Source organism: Suillus subaureus (genome assembly GCF_016647635.1).
Source record: "Suillus subaureus strain MN1 chromosome Unknown BJ212scaffold_23, whole genome shotgun sequence".
NCBI lineage: Eukaryota > Fungi > Basidiomycota > Agaricomycetes > Boletales > Suillaceae > Suillus > Suillus subaureus.
The window spans coordinates 604,952-632,813 of record NW_024538579.1 but is presented as its reverse complement, the minus strand read 5'-3'; the positions used below and the strand labels follow the sequence as shown (position 1 = coordinate 632,813).

The following is a 27,862-nucleotide window of genomic DNA, read 5'->3' as shown; positions in this document are numbered from 1 at the left end:
ACGGCCCGTCGAATAGTGTCCTCTGCTTCAGATGGACTGGTATATTGCTGATGCAGCTCTGGAAAATGGGTTAATGATCTTCCTGTTGACATGTCATTAATGAGGGGCTTGCTTTGTTTCTGGGCATCGGGACCGTGGTCCAACTTGGAGAACATGATGTTAAAGGCCTCGATCGCTTCATCATAACGTTGGGCCTTGTGGAGTGCGACATGTTTCACTTCGTAACCAAGGTATGACGAAGGGTTGAGTTCAATGACCTGCACATCGGCGGCATCAGCACAATCGCTAAAAAATGATGCATATCATCCGCACCTTTTCCGCATCGTGAAGCGCCTCTGCATAAAGCTTTCGTTCTAAATTTACCTTACTGCGGTGCGCAAATAGGGACTCGTTCGAGGGATCCAGCCCAATCGCAGCCGAATACAATGCCACAGCCATCTCATAGTTGCTCGCAACAACAGCCTCAAGTGCCTTCGTGACACAGTGCACAGTACAGTCTTGTTTGAAGGTTAGTCGGTACTACTATGAGTGTCGATGTTCGATTCGTTTTACCTTAAACACTTACTGGTAGACCATTCGATGCACATGACCTTCCCAGCTTCGTGAATCATGCTCATCATGTATTGAAAAGATTCGACTGCTTCGATCACCCGGCCAGCGAGGAGGAACGCGTCGCACCGTCTTTGGTTGATGGTTTCCCATAACGAATCTAAATTCCAACCGAAGAGCTGCATAGCGCACAATGATCAATCAAAAGTGTCCTCGACAGCTTCGTAGCGACGCACCACCGTGAATATCTTCAATCTAGGTTCCAAAAGTGTCGTGTGTAAGAACAACCCAGTAATACTGGCCGTGAGTTGATCAGCAGCTTCGCTGTATTGCCCATTCTCGAAATCAATCATCGCAAGCTGCGCACGTAGATACGACTGAGGAGGTTTTCAAAGTGAGAAAATTTGTAAGGTTGAACATCAAACCCACATTGATAACACTGCACGGAAATCTATGTGGGCGTTGATAAGTAGTGGCCAGGTCTTGAACTCGCCGCATTGCTTCATTATGACGACTGGCATTGAAAAGTGAAACAGCCTGTACAAAATGCCATCAAAGTCTTAGTACGGCAAGAAGACTATGGAAACAGCGACGAAAATACCTTGATCAATAGTAATAGATCTACGATAATCGGATTATGATTGTAGAATATGAAAGCGAGATCGAAAGCTTCCATCGCGTCCCAGAGCTGCCCGTTGCCACAGAGGGCGATGCCCTTAGAAATATACCCCAATAAGGAGGGCTGGATTGCAATTGACTATGAGATAAAGCTGAGTCAACCTGTCGTCAGCGGCTTCATGATAAGCAGAGTGCCTAACCTTGGTTGCATCTTGAAGCGCATTCTCCCACTCGGCATGTCGTGCCCTTACAACTGAGCGATTGGCATAGGATTCGTAGTCGTCATCTGCGTCAATCTCTTGGGTCAGCAGCTCTTCAGCGGCATGCAGGATGTCAATAATGGATCCATTGTGGAGCGTCGCCGGTATAGTGAGAATCTGTATGAAGCAAGTTCATATTTCGTCATGAGTGAGCACATAGAAGGCGAGCAGCTCACGTCAAATAATGAGTGTTCGTCATCGATGCCAGAGGCTTCGTCAATTTCCGAGGGATATTTACTTGGACTACCGTGATTGCCAAGAAACTTTTCGTTGTTCTCGTAACTGCGCAACTATTTATCACCACACCAAATGGTAATGGATGAATAGACGAGCGAAACAATAATGGGTATGAGCATACCTGAGTCTCACTGAATGGGGGCCGTCGTTGCTGTGCTTCTTCATCTTCTAATATCCCTTCCTCTGCATTGTGTTGCTCGAGTATGTTCTTAATAGAACAGAGCAGCACCTTCCCTTCACCATCTCCACTCACGAGCAGCTCTCCGTTGGGAGAAATTGCGACACAGCGAACCAAAGCAGCGTGTTCGAGTACCTGTCCCATCAACTTGTGTGTCTTTGTGCACCACAGCCGCAAAGTGCTGTCGTCCGAGGCAGTGGCAATGAAAGAGCCATTAGAAGAGATGGCGAGCGAGTGGTAAGTGTCACTAGTGCAAGGTTGACCGATCTGAGCTCCGGTGTCTGAGCTCCAAAATTTGACTGTTTTGTCGAACGACGCAGAGACAAGTTGGTGGCTGTCAGGGGACCACACGACGCTTCGAACCCAATGTTGGTGAGCGTCGATTTCGAGAAGAAGCTCGGCATTATCGGAGCGCCAAATCCGGATTGAATGATCCGCTGATCCGGAGGCTAGTTTGAGCCCATCTGGGCTGAATGCAACACTCCAGACCGAATTATTATGCCTGTCGAGTGTTGCAAGGACACCGCCAGTCTCTGCATCCCATATGACAACCGTTTTATCGTGCGATCCACTGGCGAGCCTCTTTCCATCAGGTGAGAAACACACTGACAGCACCCAGCCTGTATGCTTCTCCAGTGGATCGAATATCATCCGTTCGCTCTCAACGTCCCAGATGATTACGACTTTATCATCTCCACTGCTCGCAATCCGCCTGTCGTCTGGAGATACGGCGATTGATCGTACATAGTCCTTGTGACCCTCGAATGGCCCTCCTACCAATGATCTTCTCTGCATATCACAAATCCGCAGGGTTTTGTCGTGTGAAGCGCTGACAACTCGTCGACCGTCCTTGAAGAACGAGACTGCCAACAATGAGTCAGTGTGACTTCGCATCATCTGCGTTGGGGCAGGTCGCCCTTGCATCATGCGCGGGGATCCACTTGCTGTGGGGTGCGCTTCTTGAAGCACCCCTAGTAACATGATGTCGCGTTGACCTATACAGAGACCCAGATGGTCAGTAGCATTTCAAGCCGACGAGAGCAGCGTACTTTGTGGATGTAGTTACGGCGTGGATCTTGTATGTGGTGAGTGGTTCTCAACTCATGTAGCTTATACTACAAGGTTCTTGTTGGCTCAGTACATGCTACTACGGCGCGGATCTCATTTCGCTTCTTCCATATCGCCGGCCCCATAGTAAGTACTTAAAGTATGCGATCGTGTTGCTGATTCGACGTCGGCGGTTTGAGCAATTTCCCCTCAGGCAGGATTTCACTCTATAGCAACGGACTGAAGCTTCGCGTCGATACGAACGATGTAGATTGAGCTCGTCTCAGTCGTTATGCATGTGTATTCGATATCAGTCCTACCGCCATGGATCTCCGCACCTTTCACGCGTGTCGTGTCCTGAGTCCACCTAATAATAGCAGCGGAGTTTGGTTGGTCGACATCTATCGTTCTCCCGTTGTAGTCCCCCTATCTCAATCTAACATCTCTTCGCCTCGCTGCCCTCGTCAGCCATTTGTAATTGTCGGTTCACATATATCACTTCGTTCTCATGAAAAAAAAAATCAGTCTCGCTATTTCATCCAGGACAGTCTCGATGACCGTGACAGGCTGGGGGCTAACCCGTCGCAACCGGACTTTCAGCAAAACGGAAAGGTCAGCACGGTAATGGCCTTACGAGATATTCTGCTTGAGTCAGCGTCTGTCGCAGGGGGTTGTGATCAACTCGAAATCTTCAGATAATACCCTTGCAGCTGTCCAACTTAGACTCGACAGTATTAACCAGTCCACACAACATGTCGCGGCGCGACTAGGTAAGCTATTAGGTAAATTTGATGGGAAGTCCGACAGGGTTTGGTCGAGTTGTTATGCGCACAGTGCATTTTGTAACTGCCGTCATATGTATTTTGATGATTTTCTCTTCCTGCTATTTTATCTACCACCAATAAACCTGGCAAGAGTTCCATCGACTTAACCTCATGCTCACACTTGGTCCTGGTTCTGTCTGCGATGTGTGCGCAGAAGAGTATAGTCCATATCGTGTTCCTCATTCTCTTCCGTGTGGTAAGTGAGCTCTCAAAACTTTGAACTTCGGATCATGACACCTCTGTCTTTGAGGTCATGTCCTGTCCTGGGGTTGCTGCTATAAAATTGTAGAAAAGACATTGCCTCGTCTCCAAGCTGCCTGTCCTTTCTGTCCCGATCATTTCACTAGTGACGATATGCGTTCAATCCGCATCGGATTTTCAAACAGTGGACGGGTCACTTCTCGGCGGCGAGGCCGCCTCTCCCCATCACGAAGGGAAGGCCGATTCCCCCTCATCGAGCCGGATGTCCCACATACACGTGCAGAGACCCGTAGACTGGAGGACAAAGTGGCCAGGGTGGCCACTAGAAAATGCTCAGTGGAGGAGGTTTCGACTCTACACAACGAGCTACAAGACTGGTTGACTCATGACGAAAAATCTCACAACCAGGTAAGTTTCTTTACTGTTGAATGTTTGTCATTCTTTTAACTCGGAATGCAGCCTTCTTCTTTATCCTTGTGTGCTGCGCTGCTCAGGGTGATTTTGATGAGTCACATCGCTCATTCGGAAGCTACGAGAATGGCAAAGGGAGTTGAGGCCACCCTAAGAGAGAAGCTAGACAACATGGAATTGAATGTCAGCAAGCTAGAAGCCAACTTAAGACAGTGCGTAACATACGGTCCATACACTTGGGTTTGCAAGCTGACAACTCTTGCAGACAAGTACGTTATAACTTATAGCTCGAGGAACGTCGTGTACGCCGCTCATCTTGTTTATTTTGTTACTTGTAGCAAACCCTTTATACCCAAAAAGTACAAGAATGTCAGGCTCTTCGAGCAGAGCTTGGCCGTTATACTCTGAAGTCTGCTTCTGCTCAGGCTGCAGCGTCACCTCCCCGATCCAGCACCGCCGCTCCAACTGGATTAAGCGAGCGGCTCCAATCAGTTTCATCAGCAGCAGCATCCACATACAACGTACCAGTTGTGCCATCCATGCTCTCGCGCTTTGCAGCTATTCATTCTCGAAGTGCCTCCGCATCTGTGTCAGGAGGGTCGAGACCAACGACCCCCGCACGCACGACGGCACCATCGATTAGGTCAGAGACCCCAACGCAACTTAGAACGACGAATTCTAGTACCCATGTGCATGCGCCGTTGCAGAGAAACTCCACTGCAGGTCAATCAGTGACTCCTACACCTGGTCCCGAAGAGGGATACCCGGCTATGGTTGTGCCAAAGATGCTGGTCCATGCTAGCAGTGTTGCAATGCAGCAGGAGAAGGAGAGGCGGGAGAGGGACAGACAACGAGAGCAGGAATGTGAGCGAATGGAGCGTGAACGGGGTCGTGATCTTGATCCAGGTTCTAAGAGTGACAGCACCTCAAGTTTAAGCGTCACTGACTTTTGTCCGATTTTACTTTCTACGTCCCCCATCCCCCCCTCAAGACCGCGGACTATTTCCATCTCCGCAACGTCGCCTCAAAAAATAACTCGTTCGCACTCTGATGAGCAGGAGAGGGAACGAGAGCGGATTCACGAACGTTGGATGCCGTCACCAAACATGGCATACATCCCGCCGACAGGCAAAACTATCAACTATCCACCCTACTTTGGTTCGTCCCCAGCTCCTGGCCGTTACCGCTCCTCGTTCTCAACAAACGTTGCTGGTTCGTCCTCAGCAAAATAACTCGCTTGCACTCCGATGAAGAGGAGAGGGAGTGAGAAGTTTGCCGTCGCCAAACGTGGCATATACCAGGCCAGCAGGCAAACCCGTCGACGCTCCCGGCCGTACTCGCTATCTAGACCATGTCTAATTCGTCAGTCAACACCAGAGCAAAGAGTCAAGGAACTACACTTGGTCCTCCCACGAGGCCATCTTTCGTCCTCAGAAGTCGGATTCCGGGTAGACATTTGACATCCCAGATCCACACGTTTGTGGCGCAATTCAAAAGACGCGTCTTCCACGGCCCCGCGTTGTGAAGAAGTCCTGAGGCTGAAACAAATGATCCCTTTCTTTGAAAACGCGGTCCCGGGCGCACTGATCCGATATTGATTGAAGATTCAGAGAATCTGGAGGTAAAAATGTGTACCTGCACACTGATTGCCCGGAACGCTTGCGATGCTCTGGAATGCTTGGCGAATCCAGGGTATACTGGACTGGTGACTTGTCCGTACTACGAGGTGAAGAAACTGGTCACAAGTCTAGTCTCGACTAATTTCTCGATAAAGTATCATTGGTACACCCCGACCATCGTTGGTGTGTGCACTTATCACAGGGCTCTATACCAATGCAATATATAGGCTGATGCTATTGTACATGAATGTATGTGCTTCCAAAATATTATACGTGGTGAACGAATAGATGGGTGATTGGGTGGAAAGATCCCTGAAAGCCTCATCGCAAGCTCGTAGCATCCATGATGCGTTCTATCTGAAGTTGTACACGTACACGTGCAGCCTTTCCCTCAGGGGTTTGACCACCGACCAGCTTTCCTGGAACTCCGCCGATACCTGTCGTTGCGCCCTCGTAAAGCAACTCCAGCATCTTTACCCACTGATTACCCCAAATTAACTTCGCTTCTATGCCTCCAACGTCAAGTGCAGCTACGAAGTCTAGGAGTGAGAGCTGGGAAGCACCCAATTGCAAAAAAACGCACCTTGAAGTATCTGTGCGGCTACTGCCGTCTCAAGTAATCTCTCATCCCCAATCATCCTCGCGAAATACGTCCAGAAACGTGGTAACTGGAACATTTTATCCAGTGGCTGCGGCACGGGCACAACTAGAATCAGGAAATAGACACGCATTATCCCAGACACGCGCATAACATGATCAGACAAGGTCTCTCTCTGGTTATCATTCGTCCGGTATCCCATCGCCTTGGTGCGCTCCAGTTCGTTCCACGCAGTACCGTCTGAATCCGTGGAAGGAATTACTGACGGTACAGGCCACCCTCCGGACCGCTGCACGAGCTTCGCGAAGAAAATATCCGGAAAGCCTTCCAGCGTGCCTAGCAGTCCTGCGGCGACCATGGCCAGCGGTATAGCGCTTCGTTTTTCGGCTGTGACTTCTGTTTCGGCTTGAAGAAGAATGGCTTTTGCTAGCGAGGATAGAGCAGCCAAGTAAATATCTGGAGGAAGTCGTTCTGACGGGCGAATGATATCTATGAGTTGTTGGGTCTATAAACTTTAACTTGAGATGATGGAATAATAGCGGAAATAGACTTACTATTCGCGCGACAGAATCGATGTCTTGTGTTAGTTGTCCGATCTTTGGTGTTATCTGTCGGCGAATGGCGCTCCATTGGGATTTGAGTGGCTTGTTCCCCTTGACTGTCTTCATTGGCCCGGCTTTAAGATTCTGAATTAGGCATTAGCATCTCGATACGCGATCAGAAGCAGCAGGTTCACCTTGAGAGTTTCACGAGCGTGCACCCAATCCTCTTCGGCCAATGACATTCCCAGTTGTGCCCTGCCCTGTTCCTCGGCGTCCAGCTTCTCCCTGCGTAAACGCTCTTTCTCTTCTTCTTGGTGTTTTGCAGCCGCTTCTGCCTCCCGCTGCCTTTGTGCCTGTTCCTCTTCTTTCCGCTTCACCTCTTCCTCCACTTTGCGTCTCTCTTCTTCCTCCTTCCGTTTTTTCTCCACCTCTTCCCGCGCTTTGCGCTCAGCTTCGAGTTTGGCACGTAATCTCTCCTCTTCCACGCGAATAACGCCCTCTATCCTACCATGAAATGTCTTATCTTGCTCCTGCCAACTACTTACGAGTCTATTAACTTCCGCTTGTTGCCGCACCTGCAATGCTGCGAGCTGCTTCTGCACTTCTGCGAGCTGCGCTGCGTGCATATTTGCTAATAATTGCAGCTCCTGCGTGTTACGCTGGGTACGCCGATTTTGGGTCTCTAAACGCGTCTGAACTTGTGCTTTGCGCGCTGTGTGCTATTTGAGAGGTTGTCAGGGGGTAAACTGCGTAGAAAGAACCGATAGCTACGCACGAATGCATCCTTGCGCGTTTGTTTCTCCCATTCTTCATAGGGATCATGGTATCGTGTGCGTAAGCGGATAGCAGCCACTGTGTCCTCTGCATGACGCTGTTCAGCTGAACTGCGTGGCTCGCGCTTTGGGCGGCTGCAAAAGTGACGTAAGTGAGTGTGAACACAAATATGATAGTGATTATGATACACGCACGGAAGTGGTGGCGGGACTTGTGATTCAGACTCATAGCAAAACGAGTCTGATGAAAGGGAGCTTGGGGAGGATAATTCTGAGTCTGAATCTGTCGGTGGCTCTTCGAAGTCGCTTTCGGTATCAGATGGGAGACCGAAAGTGGAGGTGCGTCTGCGAGATCTGACGGATACTGAGTCAGTCTGAGTCGCTGGCGCATGCACTGTGGACATACCTCCGTTCAGGAGATGGTGAAGTTGAGCGTGGCAATCCGTAACGCATAAGTGACGGCCAAATTCTGTATCAGACGTAGAGTACTGTTGGCTGCTGCAAATTTTCATGAAAGCACGGTCAGATGGCTATCGAATGCACCTACATCTGGGGCTCGAGTCAAGTTTAACCGGTGCAAGCAGATGTGGCACCCTACAGTAATCGCAATTTCCTCGTTTACATTCCATTTTGAGAGAAATTTCCACATAATAATATAAATAGCGTGTCAAAACGCAACTCCTCCACTGCCCACGATTATGTCCGTAGGGACCGCCAGCGCATCATCGATCATCTTTGTGTGTTGCACAGCTCACTGCAAGAATTGTCATCAGAACTGGCCCTCAGTGGCGATCCCAAGTATCGTACCAAGGCTAATGATTCAACTATTCCACCGTACAATCAATGTTTTTCTGGCAGCGCCTACCTATCAGGAGGACTCACAACAAACCAGAACTCTAGTGACACTGATCATGAAGGATGTGAAATGGAGAACTGTGGTTAGCGAATGTACCATCATCGCGATCCGGAATCTTGTTGATCGTATGCATTCTCCCCAGACAAAAACAAACTAAATCAAAGAGCTGCGTGATTTCCCTTCATCGCCATATCTTTCATCTCAAGACTTCGTGTTGAATTCGACTTGCTGGTGAGGATGAATCCATTGCAGACTCTTTGGATGGCGGCATTGTCTCCTGCCGCCTGGAGCCAGTGGTGAGAGATGTGGTGAGAGGCACCCGCCATTTCTCAGGTTGTGCTTTGTGAATGCCACTCAGCGTCAGACTTCATGCCATCTTATTGACACGTAACTTCTGATTGAAGGTCGTTCTCACAAATGATCCTTGATGAAGTCGCTCAGATAGGATTTTGATAATGAGCTGTGACATCAGGTAGCCTTGTGAGGAACGCCATCGTTCTTACGGTATTTCACAGGCGTGATAGTGACGGCTGACTGCTATACGACAGGATCAAGTCTGCTCGATTCGCGCAACGCTGTTCAAAGCTTTCATTTTTTACCCTCTGATAAACTAAAACTTCGGCATATGAAAAGAGCTGTTTTCTCTCATGTCGCATACCTGATTACAGCTGGGTTCTGCCGGACCCAATGTTGAGGGGCGTTAGGAAGAGCCTATATATCCTACCAGGATCAGTAAAATGATGCTGGACCAGTCGGTTTAGACTTCTGGTAGTGTCGAACTTGACGGTCCTGCGTGCCCGAGAGCAGCGGGCGGGCTAGTGGTGATGGGCGGGCTGTGAAGGGCCAAGACTCATTCGCTCGATGAATATTAGTAAGTGCCAGGCTACCTATGACTGAGACCGTGGGATCAAGCGCCACCATTTGACAGGTATAAGGATGCAGACACAAGGAGCTGAACGTTTCATTAAGCTTATGAATCTGCTGATTACTATCGGTTACGGTCTACTCGTGATCATCATAAATAGACCGTAACCGATGCCGAACGCTGTCAAATTCTAGAATCTCGCTGTCTTCTCCCGGGGCCTATTTGCTCACATGTAATTTGCACAGTAAGCAAACTCGGTTGTCGATGAAGTTCGTAATAATATAACGTGAACCAGCAGGTAGATCTCAGTCAGCAACTGACTCATTCACCAAGCTACCGGGACATTATGATTGACCTCTGACTAGCCTGATAGTTAGTAAGATCCTTTCCCGCACAAAAACCCTCCCTGATTACGAATAACTCTAGCAGCATCCAGTATCAGCCCACCAGGAAGTAATACGACGACAAATGGGTCTAAAGCTCTTGTATATAAACCCGAGCATTCCTTTGTTAAAGTGCTATTACTCAGACCATCATGTCCGAACAGCTGACTTTGTACCTCTACAAGGTGAGCAACGATGGTGAGTATAAGTGGACAACTTGTCTGACCCACAAGCCTATAGCTCTCGCCCTTCAGCCAAAAGGTGAAATAATTGCTAACACTATCTCATGAGTCTGACGCCAATTGACAGATCGAACTGGCTCTTGCTGAAGCCAATGCACCCCACGTAACCTACGAAGTTGACCTCTTTAATAAACCAGAGTGGTTCGCCAGTAAAGTGAACCCCGTTGGCAAGGTATCTGTGATGATATTCTGTGTCTATTGCAGACGAATGTGACACTAATTATAGGTGCCCGCTGTGACATATGGGGGACCCAATGTCGACCCCGACGATCCTTCGCCTCTGTCCGCTAAAATCGCGGAATCGAATGTCATCCTTGAGTTCTTGGCAGACCTTTATCCAGATTCTGGGCTCCTGCCAAAGGATCCTGTTTTGCGCGCCAAAGTCCGTTTTTTCATCGATGCGACTACTAAACACATCGAGGGACCGTTTTTTGCCTTCATCCGAGGGAGCGAGTCATATGACAATATCCTGAAGGGAATTGAATTTATTCAAGAACTTCTTGAGGAGGGTAGAGATTTCGCGGCTGGAGATCACTACACTATCGCGGATGCGTGCATCTCTCCGCATCTCGCAAGGCTCAAGATTGTCATCGAAACTGACTTAGGTAGAGCACCCGCTGGCGCCTTTCCCCGAGAAGTTGAATCTGATTAATTGGAAACAGGCAAATTCCCTGTCGGGATGGGGTATAAGTTAGGCGAGGAGTTAAAAGGACCTAAATTTGCCAAATTCATGAAGTACGGTCAGCGAATGCTGGGACCGTCCAAGCCTTGAAGCAAACCCACTGATGAGGTATACAGTCCATCAACGCGAACGACTCAACACTTACTCTTTACTGTCTTTAGGAGCCTGTGATCAGATTCTTCAGGACGAGATTCAGTGAGCGCGTACAATGAAGATATACCTGGTAACAGATAGTTAGTTTCGTATGACAATAATGTCTAGCTGTCGGAAATTGCAGGGTATTCATGTGAATATTAGGCGATGAACCATCTACAAGAAAGGCGTATGATAAACGTAAAATTTCGATGTATCTTGATGAGTTATCACTGCCTTCAGCACCCTTCGCAACATCAGTTGGAAGCTTGGATCGCAATATATGAATTGCAGATGATGAGGGTTTCGAACTATGGTTCCCTTGCGTAGCGCGAACTCTAATTTCACCGAGTCTTTTTGTGCTCGACTCCCCAATTACGAGCCACCAATTTACGATTTGTTTTGCCGGGTCGGAAGGTGCAGCAACATGTTGGTCACCAGGGTCCTCGTCTGCATCGCAAGCAAGAGCGGCCGAATGATAATGGGACTAGCAGTATACTTTCCTTTGTCAAGATTGAAGGACACGCCAAGGGTTGGGTATGAGGTGACAAACATCGCTACATCACGCCTAGCCATGCTGTCAATAACTTTGAAGTAGATACACACAGAAGATCTCCTATTTGACGAACTATCTATTTAGAAGGTTCGTTGCGTTGTCAACTTCTATCTTCAATTAATGATGCCTAATATCTTCAGGTTTTGGATGCCCCTTAGCTCGATTAGATCAATACGGCTACATCTGTTCAAGTTTATCATCACAGATCCATATACTACGAGCAGAGACAGTACCTACTACTTAGTCTTATGTGCATATTCGGTGCGCGTGTTCGAACACAAATACGCACCGACTCTTTATCAAAAGCCGGAGGGTTTCACACTACCTATTTTCCTCGAGCTTTACCCACAGGATAATATGGTATACCGAAAACTGTCACCGCGGTAGACTCAGATGAATTCACCACATTGATGTGTCCTGTTTTGTAGTAATTGCAATGTGTAATGAATTGGATATGGCGCTAGACTGGGCGATGATGGAAGAAGCGACGTGAGATCCATGCTGTAGCAGCGTGGTATGGACCCACCAAGAACCCTACATAAGCACCTAGGATATGAGCTGCGATTCAGAAAATCATCAATTCACTACACACAGGAACGATATCCAAAACGTACGCTCCCTGTCAACTTGAATTTATTCTAAATGACCGTCTATTTCTTTGTCTAGGTCGCACGACATGTCAGGGGTACCTGATACAGCAAGAGGTACTTTGAAAGTGCAGCCGGCGCCAACGCAGGCAGTGCGACGGTGCAAGAACAAAGTGTGGGCAGTGGCATTCTTCAAAGACGGCCGACGGGTTGTCACTGCTTCGCATGATAAAACCCTGCGTATTTTAGACGTGCGGCAGACAGGAGAAATGGTGGGAGGGCCATTCAAAGGGCACACGGACCGGGTGCGATCAGTCGCCATATCTCCAGACGAAAAGCGAATTGCGAGTGGTGGAGATGATGCCACCGTCATCATCTGGGACACAGAGAGCAAGCAGATGGTACTCAATCCGCTGGTGAAGCATACAGAGAAGGTGAACTCTGTGTGCTTCTCCCCGGATGGAAAGAGAGTCGCGAGCGGTTCACATGATTCGACGGTTGTTGTATGGGATGCGGAGACTGGCGCAGTCCTTGCAACACTCGACAGTCAACATCGTTATAAAACAGTACACGTGTGGAGTGTGTCATTCAGCCCGGATGGGCTAAAATTAGCATCCGGATCATCTGACCATACCATCCGGGTGTGGCGCACCGTTAACGCCGAATGTCTACTCAAGATCAACGCTGGCCAATGGTCAGTTCGAAGTGTTGTGTGGTCGCCTGACGGCAACCAGCTTGTTTCTGGATCATCTGACAACACAGCCAAGTTCTGGAATTCGTCTAATGGAGAAAAGATCGGTCAACCGTGCATCGGTCACACTCGCTGGATCACCTGTCTTGCCATCTCTTCAGATAACTCCTTCATCGCCACAGCATCGGACGACAGCACTGTGCGGTTGTGGTGCACAAAGACGCACAAGCAGATAGGACATGTGCTTGAACACGCCAAAAAAGTTCACTCTGTCGCAATTTCTCCCAATGCAGAACTGCTCGTGAGTGGAACCGATGGTGGGAATCTTCAGCTTTGGTCTGTTAGGGATATACTGGAGCAAGGCAAAGTGGAGGAAAGCGCACTAGAGGACGAAGAAGCACAGGGAGGGCAACTTCGTTATTGCAGCAGCAAAACACAGGTGTGTTCTTACTCGTCATTGTTCTGCCTTGCTATTCATCAATAACATTTTTTTGCGTGCTGATTCACAGGGTAGTTGCGACAGCGACAATGAGCATACCAACGACAACGGAGGTCACAAGGAGCCCTCTGTCGATCAGGACAGTACAAGTGACTCATCTGGCAGTGACGACCAAGACTCATTATTTGACGTGAGCTATTTGTCTTCGTTCACTTTTGACCAAACATAAACTTGCTTTATATAGACCTTCGCTATAAAGATGGCGGTCCGGAATTCTGGGGACCTTCATATCATAGAAGACCTTCTGACCCATGAGATTGATTTTGACGAAGATGACAACAGGCGCGACACGTACGCTAATCGCTCAATCGTAAGGGCACGGAAGTCCGAGTGGGACGATGCGCTTCAAGACGCAGTCAAGGTCAGACATTCTACCTCTCATGATGCCGTCGACGACAAGTAACTCAATTTTGTTGCATAGTCCATTGCTATTCAGCCCTCGTTATTGGGCTACATTTCCAAGGGCGTCGCTCTCTGCGGCAACAAGCAGCTCTGGGACGCGATGGAAGCTTTCGATTTCGCTTTTGTATATTCCAATAATGATCCGAATATCATCAATCTTTTACTATTGATCAAGGTACTGTCGTCACTTTTTATAACAGTCAGTTTGTCACACCAAGACTTCGATGTCATTTTGTTCAGGCTATTGCACTTTTCGATGCCGGCCGCCACGATGAGGCAGTGCGGCGAGTTCAAGACCTCACGACCGCTTCTCAACACTCAGATCCAATTTCGTGCAGCGTTGTGAATGTGAGCTTTGTATTAGACCTCAGAGTTTTCTCACTCTCGACGAAACTCGTTAGTCGTATCTACGCGTGCAGCTTGCAATGATTGCTTTCCGGGATGGACGGTATAACGAAGCCGCCGATCAACTCGACTGCAGTATCCCCAGTATAACCGACTTGTTATCGAGCAGGGCACTTTTTGAACCTAGATTGAAGATATTCACGGTGGTGCGTCACGAGGTCACAGAGTACATTCTGATTGATGATATGCCGCACAGCTCTTCGGGTGGGACTTGGATTGGTCATGGCAAACCGTCAACCAAATACGGTGCGAAGCATGCCTGTGTGCTGATCGAGTGATCGAAGCTATCGAATCCCACCAACACATGATGTCCATGATCGACGAGGATGTGAAGGACAGCGGCCTCGAATGGTCTACTGGTAGGTGCTTTTGGGTCTTAAGACGACTTGAACATCGACACTTACTCTGGTGTTGTTTAGCCTTCAAGAAGGATTGCACTGCGCGCTGTGTCGCAAAGGGAGACGAGGCTGTTGCTGCAAAAAATTATGAAACGGCTATTGAACTGTATTCAGCAGGAATCGAGCTGGACTCTTCATGCGAGCCACTCTTTGTACACCGCAGTAAAGCAAATTTGGAACGCAACCTCTTCGCAGCAGCTCTTCAAGACGCGAACAGGGTGAGGATGATAGTTATCATTTCTCTAGTAGTTGTACTTATCCTACTAATTGCGTAGGTCATCAAACTCAATCCTTCTTCTTACCTAGGGTACCAATTAAGGACTGCAGCGCTTCACGGTGCTGTGCGCTGTAATGAAGCAGACGAGGTCCTCCAAACCAGGTTCTCCAAATCGGATGATACCCAAGATGCACAGATACGACGTAAGCCCCGAAGAACTGATCTGTCAATTCGAAGATGATGACCTTTTCTTCAGAGCCTCAGCACTGTGCCAATGTGTCAGACATAGATGATGGTATTCGACGAGTCATTCACACTCAGCCAGAAAGTGCCTCGCTTCGTTTACCCATTCCTAACTCTCCCCCACTATCTATTTTTGTCGATGCTTCTACTTCATTTGGCATCGGTTTCCTCGCTGATTCCCGCTGGCTCGCTTGGGAATTGTTGGACGGTTGGAGAGCAGATGGTCGGGACATCGGATGGGCAGAAATGGTAGCGATCGACCTCGGTCTTCGCGCCCTTGTCTGCTCGGGTCTTCGTGACGTGCACGTGCGGTTCCGTTCTGACAACCAGGGTTGTGTTCAAGCCCTTAAAGCTGGTCGCTCTCGCAACGTTGTCCAGAATGACATTCTGCAACGTCTCTCTTCCTTTGCTTTCGAACACGGCATCCGGATCTCTGTTGAATGGGTAAGGTCTTGCAACAACTTGGCAGATGACATCTCTCGCGGCGTTTTTCCCACTTCCCACTCTCGTTTCAGTTCTCCTCCTCCCTTGCCTGCTTACCTCAAACCCTTTGTCCGCTTGGTGTAGTTTGGTAGGTTCCCCGCAAGGTCCCTTACGGCTGTACGCCGTTCTATGTAATGGCTGTTCTAGGAACTTTTGATATCAGAAACCTTTAAGACGGACAAATTTTGTACGCTGACCTATCTTGTAATTCCTCAACTCCAAAAAATTATGATATTATATACTGAGGTTCACTACTGTAACATATATATGCAATACCTATCCTGTCACCAACGGGGGACCACAGTACCACTCCTGACAGGACGGCGGAGCATCTCCCCATGAATACTAACCTCCCTCGCGACCGAAAACAATGGCTCAATGACATCCACATCAACTTCGCCCAACGGTATGGTTGTCTGAAAGTCTACCACCTGTACGTCGCATGATGCAATTTCCAGCGCTGTCATAATACAAGAAACTTCCGATTCTTCCGGATCCGCCACAAGCGTCAATTTGCGCAACATGGGAAGACAAAGTTCGCCAAATATTTTGAGAACTTCGCGTTGTTGAAAAGGATCTGAGGGGATGGGGATAGTGATCGATTCGAGGCAAAGGATGGGTGGTTGAAATATGTGGATGGCCAATATCCGATTTGATTGCATCCACCTTGATGGACTCCATACGAGGGAACATGAGGAAAGTGGAGCGTATGACGCGGGCAGAAGCACTCTCCACCCAGAGATGACGCACATTGTGACAGGTGGGAGTATGTCTGAATCGCATGGTAAGAGACCAGCGATAAGCGATATGTAGGTGGGTGAGGTTTGGTGCATTGAAACTGCTGAGTTCTGACCAGCAACACTGCAAGGATCTCAATTGGGGTGTATCGAAGTCACGATTCCAGTCATCTGCGGACACCAGAGCCACAGTTCCCCAACGCTTGCTCTCAGAAAGAAGGATTCCGAGCAGTTGAGAATCTGCCTGTGAGGGTTCGTGGCACGACTGTCGTGTGCAGCGGCGTGTGGTGCGTACGGGAAGCTCTCCGGATAAGATGCGGAGGGTGAGGGGTTGATCACCAGAGCGTGCAAGCCACGACTGGAGGAAAGATGGAAGAAACGGTGTCAAGGGTTCGACTCGTCCCGGAAGGGAGACCTGCATACGCGACCAGACTGCTGTCGTTGAATGTGCAACGACTCGCCAAAAACGGCACACATAGGTGAAGACTAGGGGAGGGCTGCCAACATTGGCAGAGATGGTGGTATCTCCATAGGCGAAGACACCAGGACAGTCTGGAACGTCATTGACGACGAGCAAGAAAACCTGCTGTAGAAGTTCCACTGGCAGCATATGAATGTGGACAGCTGGCCAGTTCACGTTGACGGGAGAGTACTCGTGTGAGTGAGTGAAACCGAGATCAAAGGCTGTCATCGTTCAAACGTTCAGGTGAAACCACACCGTCTGAGGGATGAAACTTGTCAAGCCTTTTATGTGATTTTAACGAACACGTGTGCACACTGCAGAGGTATTCTGCCGTACAAGACCCTGCAATGAACAGGGTTGATCAAATCAGTAAATCAATTGCTCAAGGACTCAGTTGACGTTACTGTATCCGACATAAGTAAAAATGCAGTACATACATAAAAGTTACCGATGCTTGGCAGTCTCACGTAGCTATGCAATCACCATTCCTGACCAAATCCAAGTCTCTGAGGGTCACTGGAAGGGACTTAGTTACTTGAGGAAGTTTCCACTGAAGACTGGAGGTAAAACCTGAGGGTCGCAAAACGAATACCAGGGTGAACGGTCACTCGGATAATGATGGCCCAGGAGTGACCCACTTTCAAAGTGCGATATATTAGCCTTCAAAGCTACTGGGCGTGATGGTGCGATGAAACGGACCACGAACGCCACGAAGCCTATCTACTACATGCTATGAGCTGGTTAGGTAGAATGAGTGAGAGATTCTTGCAAATATTACATAATCTTGTAAAACGGATATCTTAACACAGCTATGATGACTCAACGGCGTTAAGCCTCACCGAGTACATGCTGAGTCATCATAGCAGTGTATTGCACGTTGACACCGCCCTCATGGACATGTGCTAGACAACTTTTGTTATGAGCTAGGTATGCTTGTCGTTCATCCCGCAAGTTGTTGTGACGTCTGCCTCGATCTCTACTCTATCTCTTCAGAACCCGCCAATTCTCCACATGCAATCGCTTGTGGTCATATCTTCTGTCTCACGTGCGTTCATACTCCCGGCCAGCTTGCGGCCACCAATATTCATGTCTCTCCTCTCTTATCCGACTCTTCAATCCTAGGTGCCTTCGCTCCTTATCACCAAGTGCATGTCCACTTTGCCGTAAACCTTTCCAGTCAGATCGTATCAAGAAACTTCACCTTGCGAATCCACCCGAACTAGATAATGCTGAACAGAATGCTCTCGATGCTCAAGCCAGTCTCCTCCTCCAGCGCATAGCTCTAGTCTCAGGTGAAGACACTCCCGAGACAGATGTCGTTGAAGTAGTCACCGAAGTGCAGGAATGGCTGCAGTCTCAACCGGATGACCCTAATTCTGTGAGTCCCTTTAATCACTGCAAATAGCTGTCCTTGCTGTCAACTCAATGCTTCTCCAATTTCTCACATACGGGATTTTTAGCATATGGCTCTTCGAGCTGCCGTGACTTCCCTTCAGCGATACAAAGCTCTTCAAGATCAGAGTGAGCGTGAAAAGGCAGAATATCGTCGCCTCCGAAGCCAACTTCGGAACAACAAGCGAAATGCGGACCACGACTCCAAAACATCTCGCGCAGTGGAAGAAAGTCTACTTTCCAGAATCCAAGAAATAGAGAATGAGCATGCTTTGTGAGTCATCAATCATAAGTTAACGAATATTTTCTAAATAACCTCTCTATGTAGAGAGGTGATTATTTGGTTCAGCGGTATTTGCATTGGACTTACCTCATGTCCTCGTAGCTATCTCAATTACATTCTGAGCTAGAAAACCTTAGAAATCCGCAACCCCGATATCGTAACACTAGCAATCCCCTCCCTCCACCTCCAGAGCCCTTGCCAATCGGTCGATTCCCGACCTTTGCAAGGCCTGGCGGAGGTCCCGACCCTCTCCTAGGTGGCGCTGTTCCATACCCCGCACCACCTCCACGGGATAACACCACCCACGTTAATGGCGATGCTCACGCCTCAGGATCTAAGGGGACAAGCTCATCCCACAAGCCAGTTCCTCATCCGCCCAAGCCCCTACCCATATCCAATACCAGACCTCCCGAGGTTCCTCGGGTAGAAGAACACTGGACAGACAACACGCGGCCCCGTGCACCTGAGTCTCAGCCGAAAATAAATATCACGACCCGCGGAGTACACATCCCTCCCAGCGCTGGCCGTATAAATCCTTCTCCCACCTGGGCAGCGCGTCCCCTCGTCGTCGAGGATCGGCGATCTGACGACGAGAGAGAGTTAAGACGCAAAGAGAGGAGCAGTACTAATGTCAGCGCAGACGTAGCGAATAATCTGTCCACGCGACTAGCCTCCGCCGCAGCTTACGTCTCAGGCTATGGCTCAGGGTATGAATCAGGCTACCAGCTAATCAGTGCTCCGTACATGTCGTCGACTGGTGGCAATGAAAGGGCCTTTCCGTTGTTAGAAACGCAATCACCAGAACAAGTCACGGATATTCTGGGCTTGATCGACTCGTCGGGGGACGATCATATGACGCCTGTGCCTCGAGCGCGACCCGTTCCCAGACGGGCTGTGACTGAAACCGCTCGAGCGGATAATGTTTCTAGGGGTTATCCAGACGTACCTTCGCTTGGTTCACTACCATCTGAGAATGGGATGCGACGTCGGGCGACGGTGCAAACCGTTGTTCAGGCGGCCCGAGTGGAGAATGTTTCCAGGGGTCTTTCGGATGTGCCTCTGCTTGGTACGCCACCGCCTGATAATGGTGTGGGACGTCGAGCGGCAGTGCAGAGTGTTGGCCAGGTTCTTGGTTTCGATATTGGGTTATCGATGTCGAATGGGAATGCAGCAGTAGGATCGGCGCGTTTGAATGACAACGCAGCCGGCTCTGCTCGTGTCAACGACGGCGCACCGTCCCGTCCCACCGACGCACAGATCCGCATGCCCAGACCCCGAGCACTTATCCCTCCACTGGATCCAACACCAGACGCGGAAAGCCCAAGAAGCGCCAGCACATGGGGAACCATATCCACCTCACGAGCAGGCAGCATGGATCACCTCGGGCTCTTAGGGCTGCACAATGGGGGCGTGCGTGGGCAGGGGAGCGTTGCCGGCGAGTCTATAATAGGTCGCCTAGAGTCAGACGAAGATACAACAGATGAGGACGGCGAAGATATCAGCGTGACACCTGTTATACCCATACCTACCGCTGAACCAGATGCATTGGGTCTTATTCTTGAAGATGGAGGGCATGCGGATTATGCGGTGCGCGATGAGGGGTGGAGGTATCGTGCACAGCCTTCGCATACTGCTAGTCGTACTTCTTTTCCACCCAGTCCCACCTCACGTCCACCAAATCACACCTCTCATCCTCCAAATCACACCTCTCGCCCTCCAAATCGCCTCTCTCATGTCCAATCCTCTCGCACCCAGCGCACTTACCACCGTCGACATACATCGCAACCGAGGGGATACGAAGAAGGGACGACAACGCATGTTCCCAGTGGCAGTTCTTCATATACAAATAGCAACGCACTATCACTCCATTTTGATGCTTCGCTTTCAATCCATGATCATGCTGCGCGTCCTTTGACAGGCGCCGGGGGTGGTTCCTTTACAAGTACCGGGCATGGTCCGTCTACAAACACCGGGCATGGTTCTTTCACAAGTGGGGAGCATGGTCCTTTTTCAAATACAGGGAATGTCGATGGCCCACAGATCATCGCTCCTACTCCAGTCGTTGGCGGGCCTAATATCGTGCATATGTGGGCTAGTCGCACATAACTGGCGCTTCTGATGTATACATATGGTTCTTTTTATCTGGAATCTGGATTATCCTCCTTTTCCCCGTTTGTTTTTCATCGCTGAGTTTTTGTTCTCACCACACTCATTTTACTTGACATAAACATGATATAGACACTGGTTTGTTGTTACCTGTCATCCGTTCGTTGTTGTGCTATCTATCTCCTTTGTTAGGGTTGTTTGTATTATTAAATGTTTCCGTCACTCAGTGTGCGTGGTGATCTATCGTAACTGACATTCAACTGCTGCATTGCCGTTGACTTCATGAGATGATGAGCAGGTCGAATTCGGCTTTGACGGGTTTGATACTATGACACTGGGGTTTGAGGTCATCGATCTGCATGACATGAGACGATAAGCTCTTTTATTATGCTAGCTGTGGGTGGATCAAGTGGGTATCGGACAAACAACGTTGCAGCGGCGGTGGTCACTTAATATTGACCGGTGGGCATGAGGCTCTCGCGATGTGTGTGTATAGTGTGCAGCGACAGAAATTGATCATCCTTGACATAGACTCTAGATTACGCCCTGATGTGCCTGCACGGAACCTTCCGTCAACGATACAACTGATATTAATTGCTGAGATAGCGTCCCTTCCATTCCCTTCTAATGGTCCCCGTACTTTATACTGCGGATCAACTGAAACTGTAACGGCGATGTTAATTTGACTATATAGTGAAATCGCGAGGCTTCCGGCGCGTGTGATGTGCATGGCCAAAGATGTGCGATGAGCGCAAGCTAAAGAACATCGTGCACCAAGCTTATTTTCCCCACGCGGACCAAATAGCAAGAAGCCTAACATGTCATAGCGTACGTGTACGTTGCATGTACGCCATTTGTCGTAAACTGTTATCATCAAGCATCAGGTCTTTGCCGTCAATTTTATCAGAAGCGACGGGTGGAATTCGGAGTTGCGAGTTTGATTGTCAGACTTTTTTTTTATAGCGCTAGTGTTTTGCGTTCAAGTTGGTCACGGTGGCGCGGATCTTCGATCAACAGCGGTAACATTGTTTCATTGTTGGCTCAACTGGCACGAGGCACCCTGACACATGTATGGTGCGCAGCTAAAGACGCTGGTCATTCCTAGCTTCAGAGATCCTAGACAGACAACTACGTACGCCTGGTCTGAATCACGCCGTATCAGCACTCCATGGAAACTTCCCCAATCACTAGCATTAATCTTGACAGTGATAGCACACCTTCCAACAGTTCCCTATCGGGTTGTACTGACTGATTTATCTCGAAGATAATTGAAATTAAAAGATGCTATATCAGAACAGCAGTGCAGCCATCTGCGTCCAGACTCCAGAGGTATCCAGCTGTATCCAGTTGGTGCAATCAACTGATAGACGCATTTGCGTCCATCGGTGTTGAATGACGTCCGTGCCGGGCTCCGAAGTCATCGCAGTGCGTCCCACTCGGATGCTTGGAATAGGTCTGGAGTTGGAGTGCTAGCGATCTGGAGCTGATCCAAGTCGAGAATACGCAGAGCGATGTTAAGCCGAGAATGCAGAGCCATACCAAGGAGAGAGAAAATGAACAATTGAACCCAGATGGCCGCGATGGGCGATGTGCCTATCGATAGTGCAGATCGATATACTTTCGAAGTATAATGTAAGGGGTGTGTTGTTGACTCCGAAACATTCTTGCCATCTTGGGAGCGAAGCATTGACTCAGGGGCTGCAGATAGTCCGGGAGTTTGGCACGTCCTTAGGGGAGGGAGATGGTATGAACGTGGGGCCGAACCGTGCAAGTTGCTGTAGTCGAGAAAGGATTCGGTAATGTTATGGCTGCCGAGACGGTGTGAGAAGATAGAATACTGGCCTGTGCGCTTGGAAAGGCAGACAAAGAACATCCCGTGCAGGACGAGGAGCCGATACAGATATGTCAGGTGTCCAAATGAAGGGCACACCGGAGAAAAAAACATACCCATCAGACAAATTAGGACCGATGAGGTGGCGAAGGGTACAGTCATTTCTGAGGTGACAACCCAAGGTAATGGTTAGTTTCAGAATCAAGGGGATCCCCAAAGACTAGAGTAGGGTGCAATGGAGCATCATGCATCATGGTTGATGTCAAGGGCATTGGTGCGCGTCAGCGAGGTATCGTTCTCTACAGGATGACTTCTCAGGTTGGAAAATAGAGCTGCCTTGAGGCAAAGAGGATCTAATCCAGTATATCTTTGGCAAGAACCTGTGGATAGTATATACGTATAAATACGTGTTCAAAATCGAGCGCCCTTTGAAAGTGTGGCAGACGCCCATGTCGCTTCGACATCGTAACACCATGTCGCCGTTAAGCACCCCAGTACATCACCCTTAACCTCGAGCGACACTACCGAATTGATGACAGAATCTTATGCTCCAGAATGATTTGAGATTATCGGATGTGAAATGTTCCCGTCATCCATCCGCAACTCCCCGTGATGAATAGGACTCACGGTAATCCAGAAGAAGTTGGAACTTAGCAGTATTCCAGAAGGAACGTAGCGGTAATCCAGAAGAACAAGAGAGTGCCCAAGGTCAGAACTAGCCTTGCAAAATATGTTCAAGAGCCAGGTTTAATTCTGGTATTTGCTGTACTAATGATCAAGGCATGACATACAACTTTATGTTGACACGTGCTCAGTCCACTACCGACGGCAAAGGTGTTTTTTTTTTGTTCAGTGCTACTTATCACGAGCGAAGTCACGCATATAACGAAACGATCCGGACAAAATACGTTGAGCTGTACGTTCTTTGCGGCACCTCTTGACGAAACGTTTAAACAGCGACTTATTATGCAACGCTGAAACCACGAGGACTATCCGTGTCGGGCCGGTTCCATGAGACCAGCGGAACGAACTGATTGTTCGTAGACACCCCTTCTCCATGCCAGGCAGCCGAAATTGAACGTGCGCTAAGGGGGGTTGTTCACTGCTTTATCCATGCGCAGTTTTCCATGAATCTACTTCTGCCGATTCGGTGCAAACTCTCAATCCCGGCAAGTGGTATTGATTTCCTTCAGGGTTTCCTGCCAAACTTCATTAAAGGTAAGACTCGGGTCACACTGTTCTTATCGTAGCCGTTCGAACTCAGATTGGAAGCTCCATCCAGGTGATTGATCGTGCCAACTTAGTATGTGATCATTTCACTGAGATTTGTCTAAGGCCCTCAAGGAAGTGGCGAAGTTCTATCTCACGTCGCTTAGCTGCCTCGTGTCTTCTTATAATCTCTTCAACGTTATGAATGTTCGCTCCTCCCCTGCATACCATTACACCACCCACCCCGCCACGCACGTTAGGTCTGGCACTTAAGCCTTTGCTGGCTTAAATCCCTTCCTTCCCCCATATACCCGAGTGGGTCCTTAACAAGTCCCTAACTTCCTTCCTTCTTTCCTGCGCGGTGTCTCCTCGCTAGAGTAGGCGATCAAGCTGCTGTAGGCTTAGTTCGCTCCTTTTCCTGATCCTCAAGGGAGTCTCTCCATCGTCTTCCAACCATGCTGGTGCTCAGCAAATCCTCTACCTGTGATGTCTGTATGGAAGGCTATATGGCTGGCGGGAATTCGCCACACTCGATCTCTTGTGGGCACGTATTCTGCCAAAAGTAAGTATTCGTTCTATCGATCGTGCGTTGTTTTCACGTAACCTGACAATCTGAAGGTGTCTCGATCATCTTTTGCGCCACATATGTCCCCTTTGTCGGACTCGATTTTCCCCTCAGGACGTCCGCAGGCTTCACATTGATATGCAGTCGCCTGCGATAACGACCGCTTCCATAGAAGAAGTCCCTGAAAACCCTGAATCTTCTCCACCTCCTGATGACGAAGCCCGTACCCTCCAGAACGATATCGCGCGTGTTGTCAAAGAAGGCGCCAAGCTTCCTGAACTCCGCCGAGTAATCGAGAAATGTCGAACGTACTACAAGTCACAATCAGCTGACCAGGTATGTTCTTGATGCCGTTATGTTACGACGGTCCTAATTCCATCTGATTCTTTCGTGATCAGCAAAATCCTGTGAAAGTGAGCGCGCTGCTTCTTTGGAACCTCGCCGAGTCTCAACGTCATCTCGCGGAAATGAGAAAAGACAAGGCGGCTGAGGTTGAGAAGACCCGGGTGGTGGAAATTGCTCTTGAAGAAATGAGACTGGAGAAGGTGGCTGAGGCTGAAAGGGCCTGTGAGGCAAAAATTGTTCTTGAGGAAGTACGCTCGCGTCTTACGGCAGAGATCGTGAATTTGCAAATGAAGTACGAGGAGCTGCAACGTATTCGACAGGATGAGAAAGATACTGCTCTTGCCGTAGAGAAAAGTTTGAGAGAACACTACGATGAATTGAATGCACATTGGAGAAGGTGAGCCCATCGTATTCCGGTCCATTTATTTCATGGACTCATCGGTACCATTTAGCAAAGTCAGTATCTCGTAGTTTCCTGCGAGTGTTGTTTGACTGACGGACACAGTTTGAAGCCACGATGCGTGAGAACAAGGTTCTCCGGGAGGAGCTCATGCGCGCTAGAATTGCGTTTAACCCGCTACCTGACTTCCAACGGCCGGTTGAGGTCCGGTATCTTCATGCAACGGAGCAGAAGCATCCTGAGAAGTTGATCGAGGACGATCCTTTGAACATCAAAGCACGAGCGAGGGCCAAAGCGAAAGCGAAAGCCATCGAGGACGAGGAGTTCCACTTGTCTCCTCTCGCCCAAGTAATCGGAACTTGGCCTTCCGCAATCCAGTCGTTTCGCGCTCTGGTGGATGAAGATGAGACTGACGACTTAAAGAAGACCTGCAGCAGAAAGGAATCGGAACTGAAGTCTAACGCAGACGAGGATCAAACAATGGGTGATGCTACGTCTCAACTTGTTCCCATTCCTCGGTCCTCGTTATCTCGTCAGGTGACCGACTCCTCCGTCTCTTCGTCTATCTCCACGGCCAACCCGGATAACTGGTCCGGATTATCACGATCGCCTCGTGATGACATTCATGTCGAGTCGTGATGGATCTACTTCACGTCGTCACTCCACTGAGCGTTCAATCACTTTGGCACGCAGTGGTACTCATTCACCATCTCGCAGACTGTCACGGGAACAGTCCACGCCGTATATGTCCAGCCGCACTTCCTCCCCCTCACGCCGCTACTCCTCGGATCGCTTGCATGGACCTCGGTTGAAAGACACTCATTCGCGAGATTCATTTGATGGTGGTAGCAGGGATTACGAGATGCGCGCAGGAGATACGTACGAACCAAAGGTGAAAGACCAGCCTGCACCGCGTCAGATTATGGCGGCCGACGACTTTCGGGACAAGGATCGCGAACGCCTGCGCGCTCAGCTCTATGATATCCTTGACAGCCCTATGGCATCATCCTCCCTCAAGATCCCGATGTCTTATAGCGATGAGTCGCCGATGCCCCCACCATATCCACCACCGCCATCGTCCAATACGATCCCTAGGCCGTCGAATTCTAGTACACATGTGCATACCCCGTTGCGGAGAAACTCCACTGCGAGTCAATCGGTGACTCCTACACCTGGTCCTGAAGAAGGATACCCGGCTACGGTTGTGCCAAAGACGCTGGTGCATGCTAGTAGTGTTGCAATGCAGCAGGAGAAGGAGAGGCGAGAGAGGGAAAGACAACGAGAGCAAGAACGTGAGCGAATAGAGCATGAACGGGGTCGTGATCGTGAGCGGGAGCGGGAGCAAGAGTGGCATCGCCTTAAGGATGCCACCAATGTGCCACCCGATGTTTATCCCTACCATCGCGATCGACGTATAGGCAGGACCAAGTTGTCCAACCCGGTCACCGCTGGAGCAGACTGATGAATCATATGACCTCCCGATTTATTAACCAACTGTCACTTTTGGATTCTTCATTCCCCATTGCTGCCGATGGGTCCTTTTGCGGACTATGCACGAGAGACTATTTATACGAGCGAGTCCGAGCGGACTCTCCACTCACCAATATGTAGCTAATATTGTGTTTATAATAGTTTTGTGGTGTTGTACTGACCGAGGCGTACGCTGTAACTAGTTAGCGTCTCGAGCTATGCCAAACTTGTATTGTACTTATTATGCATATGCGGTTAGTAGAATCTTTACGGACGTTTTACGTAGGTTCTAGCTTCCTGAAGAAGGAAAATAAAACGGCTTCGATGTTTCGATCCCCACTCACTATATGTAGATTGTAGTACTGATCCACTTGCGTTATCTTATCTCCATCATCTCTAGACGTGTAAAAATTTGCAGGCAAGCAACCTTTGCGAGGATCCTGTCAAGGTGTTATATATGTCGGGTCTGAAGTGTCTAAATATAACAACGTTGTTTGAGGCCAATATGAGTGTCAATAAGTCTAGGGAGTACATATGGATATTATGTGGTACAATAAATAAGTAATCCGGACACTCAAGGCTGTGCGCCACACTGCAGGCCAGCCCCACAGAACTGAGCCACAATGATATACAAAAATAGTAGCGCAACCAAAACGCTTAATGCCAATATTTTGCTATTCTTCCACCACATCTGCCGTCTCACTGTCCTGGCCCCGCGCCGGAATGCGGTGGCCTGCGTGGCCATATTGTCCGTCTTGTCTACGAGAAGCTCAATACGCTCCCCGCGGCTGAGGATTTGCTCGACATTTTGGACCATAATGTCCTTGACCTGGTTCAGCTCCGCTTGAGCACGGGCGACTTCATCCGTTGGAGGAGAAGTGTTGTACGTGTGCATGAGAGAGGCGATAGTGGGAGAGAAGGTGCCTTGAAGTCCGTATGCAGGGGTAGAGCTTAGTACAGCGGATGAAGAGGATGGGAGCTCGATGAACTTGCGATATGGATCAGAATAAGGGGGTAGATTGTGCTGTGGCAACGTACTTTGCGCTGCAGGTCCGCTAGGAAAGCGAATGGCATCTTCCTACGGTAATACTCAACCAAAATAAACAGATGAACGTTCTTCAGAAGGCTCACCTTCCTACAGAGTCATCTGCCATGACCAGAAAAGTGAAGCCTCCCTCGGAGATGTAATGAAACAGGTATTGTTCCCACACATATGTTAACTTGCTATTGTTTGGCGGGATCTTGGAAAGAATTGTCTGCGTAGCTATGTATGCCACTACGTCAAGAAGCGCATGATGAGACAGAAAACAATGCACCATGCGAGAAGTCTCGCTGCCCCGGAGCTTGGTGTTCAGCAAGAATTGTGGATCCTCGGGAAACGATGGCATTTATCTAGAGTGATAGTTACGTCTATGTGCATTATCTATACTCATAGGATTGGAACTTACCAGTGACATGCTAGAAGTCGGGCAGAGCACGAGGGAAGATTGGACCAAAGTCAGTGACGCTCAGGTGACGCTTGAGTGGAGGTAGTAATGGATTAGGAAAGACCTTAAGAATTTT

At 49.1% G+C, this 27,862-nt stretch overlaps 11 protein-coding genes across 11 annotated transcripts; 6 read left to right on the top strand and 5 right to left on the bottom strand.

Annotated features, from left to right (window-relative positions):
* Positions 1 to 665: 665 nt before the first annotated feature.
* Positions 666 to 3,045, bottom strand: BJ212DRAFT_405427 (WD40-repeat-containing domain protein). The gene is made up of 7 exons (XM_041343125.1): positions 2,892 to 3,045; positions 1,786 to 2,837; positions 1,604 to 1,717; positions 1,368 to 1,544; positions 1,151 to 1,306; positions 786 to 1,086; positions 666 to 728 (listed from the first exon to the last, which is right to left on the bottom strand). Exons 2-6 carry the CDS (start codon positions 2,821 to 2,823, stop codon positions 895 to 897), a joined length of 1,677 nt encoding a protein of 558 aa, XP_041191447.1. The 5' UTR covers positions 2,824 to 2,837; positions 2,892 to 3,045; the 3' UTR covers positions 666 to 728; positions 786 to 894.
* A 661-nt stretch (positions 3,046 to 3,706) lies between these two features.
* On the top strand, positions 3,707 to 5,755 carry BJ212DRAFT_405350 (uncharacterized protein). Its single transcript, XM_041343124.1, has 5 exons — positions 3,707 to 3,909; positions 3,964 to 4,322; positions 4,374 to 4,537; positions 4,591 to 4,594; positions 4,664 to 5,755. The coding sequence occupies exons 1-5, from the start codon at positions 3,825 to 3,827 to the stop codon at positions 5,555 to 5,557; spliced, it is 1,506 nt and encodes a 501-aa protein (XP_041191446.1). The 5' UTR covers positions 3,707 to 3,824; the 3' UTR covers positions 5,558 to 5,755.
* A 510-nt stretch (positions 5,756 to 6,265) lies between these two features.
* BJ212DRAFT_1275126 (GLE1-like protein-domain-containing protein) lies at positions 6,266 to 8,310 on the bottom strand (the record flags this gene model as incomplete). Its single annotated transcript, XM_041331200.1, has 7 exons — positions 6,266 to 6,474; positions 6,528 to 7,047; positions 7,097 to 7,228; positions 7,279 to 7,803; positions 7,860 to 7,992; positions 8,053 to 8,211; positions 8,264 to 8,310. The coding sequence occupies 7 exons, from the start codon at positions 8,308 to 8,310 to the stop codon at positions 6,266 to 6,268; spliced, it is 1,725 nt and encodes a 574-aa protein (XP_041191445.1).
* Positions 8,311 to 10,267: 1,957 nt separating this feature from the next.
* On the top strand, positions 10,268 to 10,855 carry BJ212DRAFT_1275347 (uncharacterized protein; the record flags this gene model as incomplete). The annotated part of the gene is made up of 2 exons (XM_041331214.1): positions 10,268 to 10,375; positions 10,430 to 10,855. Coding segments are annotated over 2 exons (534 nt in total), but the record flags the coding sequence as incomplete, so codon positions are not given.
* A 1,322-nt stretch (positions 10,856 to 12,177) lies between these two features.
* Positions 12,178 to 14,321, top strand: BJ212DRAFT_405245 (WD40-repeat-containing domain protein). The gene is made up of 5 exons (XM_041343123.1): positions 12,178 to 13,290; positions 13,361 to 13,480; positions 13,535 to 13,711; positions 13,772 to 13,927; positions 13,993 to 14,321. Exons 1-5 carry the CDS (start codon positions 12,250 to 12,252, stop codon positions 14,179 to 14,181), a joined length of 1,683 nt encoding a protein of 560 aa, XP_041191443.1. The 5' UTR covers positions 12,178 to 12,249; the 3' UTR covers positions 14,182 to 14,321.
* Positions 14,322 to 15,165: 844 nt separating this feature from the next.
* Positions 15,166 to 16,926, bottom strand: BJ212DRAFT_1301053 (uncharacterized protein; the record flags this gene model as incomplete). Its single annotated transcript, XM_041333080.1, has 5 exons — positions 15,166 to 15,448; positions 15,556 to 15,641; positions 15,849 to 16,270; positions 16,395 to 16,593; positions 16,711 to 16,926. The coding sequence occupies 5 exons, from the start codon at positions 16,924 to 16,926 to the stop codon at positions 15,166 to 15,168; spliced, it is 1,206 nt and encodes a 401-aa protein (XP_041191442.1).
* Positions 16,927 to 17,567: 641 nt separating this feature from the next.
* Positions 17,568 to 18,181, top strand: BJ212DRAFT_1366533 (uncharacterized protein). Its single transcript, XM_041336104.1, has one exon. The coding sequence runs from the start codon at positions 17,628 to 17,630 to the stop codon at positions 17,919 to 17,921; it is 294 nt and encodes a 97-aa protein (XP_041191441.1). The 5' UTR covers positions 17,568 to 17,627; the 3' UTR covers positions 17,922 to 18,181.
* A 756-nt stretch (positions 18,182 to 18,937) lies between these two features.
* On the top strand, positions 18,938 to 20,479 carry BJ212DRAFT_1275423 (uncharacterized protein; the record flags this gene model as incomplete). Its single annotated transcript, XM_041331217.1, has 3 exons — positions 18,938 to 19,003; positions 20,129 to 20,303; positions 20,394 to 20,479. Coding segments are annotated over 3 exons (327 nt in total), but the record flags the coding sequence as incomplete, so codon positions are not given.
* Positions 20,480 to 21,896: 1,417 nt separating this feature from the next.
* Positions 21,897 to 22,352, bottom strand: BJ212DRAFT_1482575 (uncharacterized protein; the record flags this gene model as incomplete). The annotated part of the gene is made up of 1 exon (XM_041340442.1): positions 21,897 to 22,352. The coding sequence occupies one exon, from the start codon at positions 22,350 to 22,352 to the stop codon at positions 21,897 to 21,899; it is 456 nt and encodes a 151-aa protein (XP_041191439.1).
* A 1,319-nt stretch (positions 22,353 to 23,671) lies between these two features.
* Positions 23,672 to 25,737, top strand: BJ212DRAFT_404925 (uncharacterized protein). Its single transcript, XM_041343122.1, has 6 exons — positions 23,672 to 24,081; positions 24,138 to 24,420; positions 24,483 to 24,826; positions 24,882 to 24,885; positions 24,935 to 25,442; positions 25,463 to 25,737. The coding sequence occupies exons 1-6, from the start codon at positions 23,975 to 23,977 to the stop codon at positions 25,639 to 25,641; spliced, it is 1,425 nt and encodes a 474-aa protein (XP_041191438.1). The 5' UTR covers positions 23,672 to 23,974; the 3' UTR covers positions 25,642 to 25,737.
* A 993-nt stretch (positions 25,738 to 26,730) lies between these two features.
* Positions 26,731 to 27,856, bottom strand: BJ212DRAFT_404791 (VAMP synaptobrevin-like protein). Its single transcript, XM_041343121.1, has 5 exons — positions 27,748 to 27,856; positions 27,616 to 27,691; positions 27,431 to 27,563; positions 27,338 to 27,377; positions 26,731 to 27,287 (listed from the first exon to the last, which is right to left on the bottom strand). The coding sequence occupies exons 1-5, from the start codon at positions 27,754 to 27,756 to the stop codon at positions 26,874 to 26,876; spliced, it is 672 nt and encodes a 223-aa protein (XP_041191437.1). The 5' UTR covers positions 27,757 to 27,856; the 3' UTR covers positions 26,731 to 26,873.
* Positions 27,857 to 27,862: the final 6 nt, after the last annotated feature.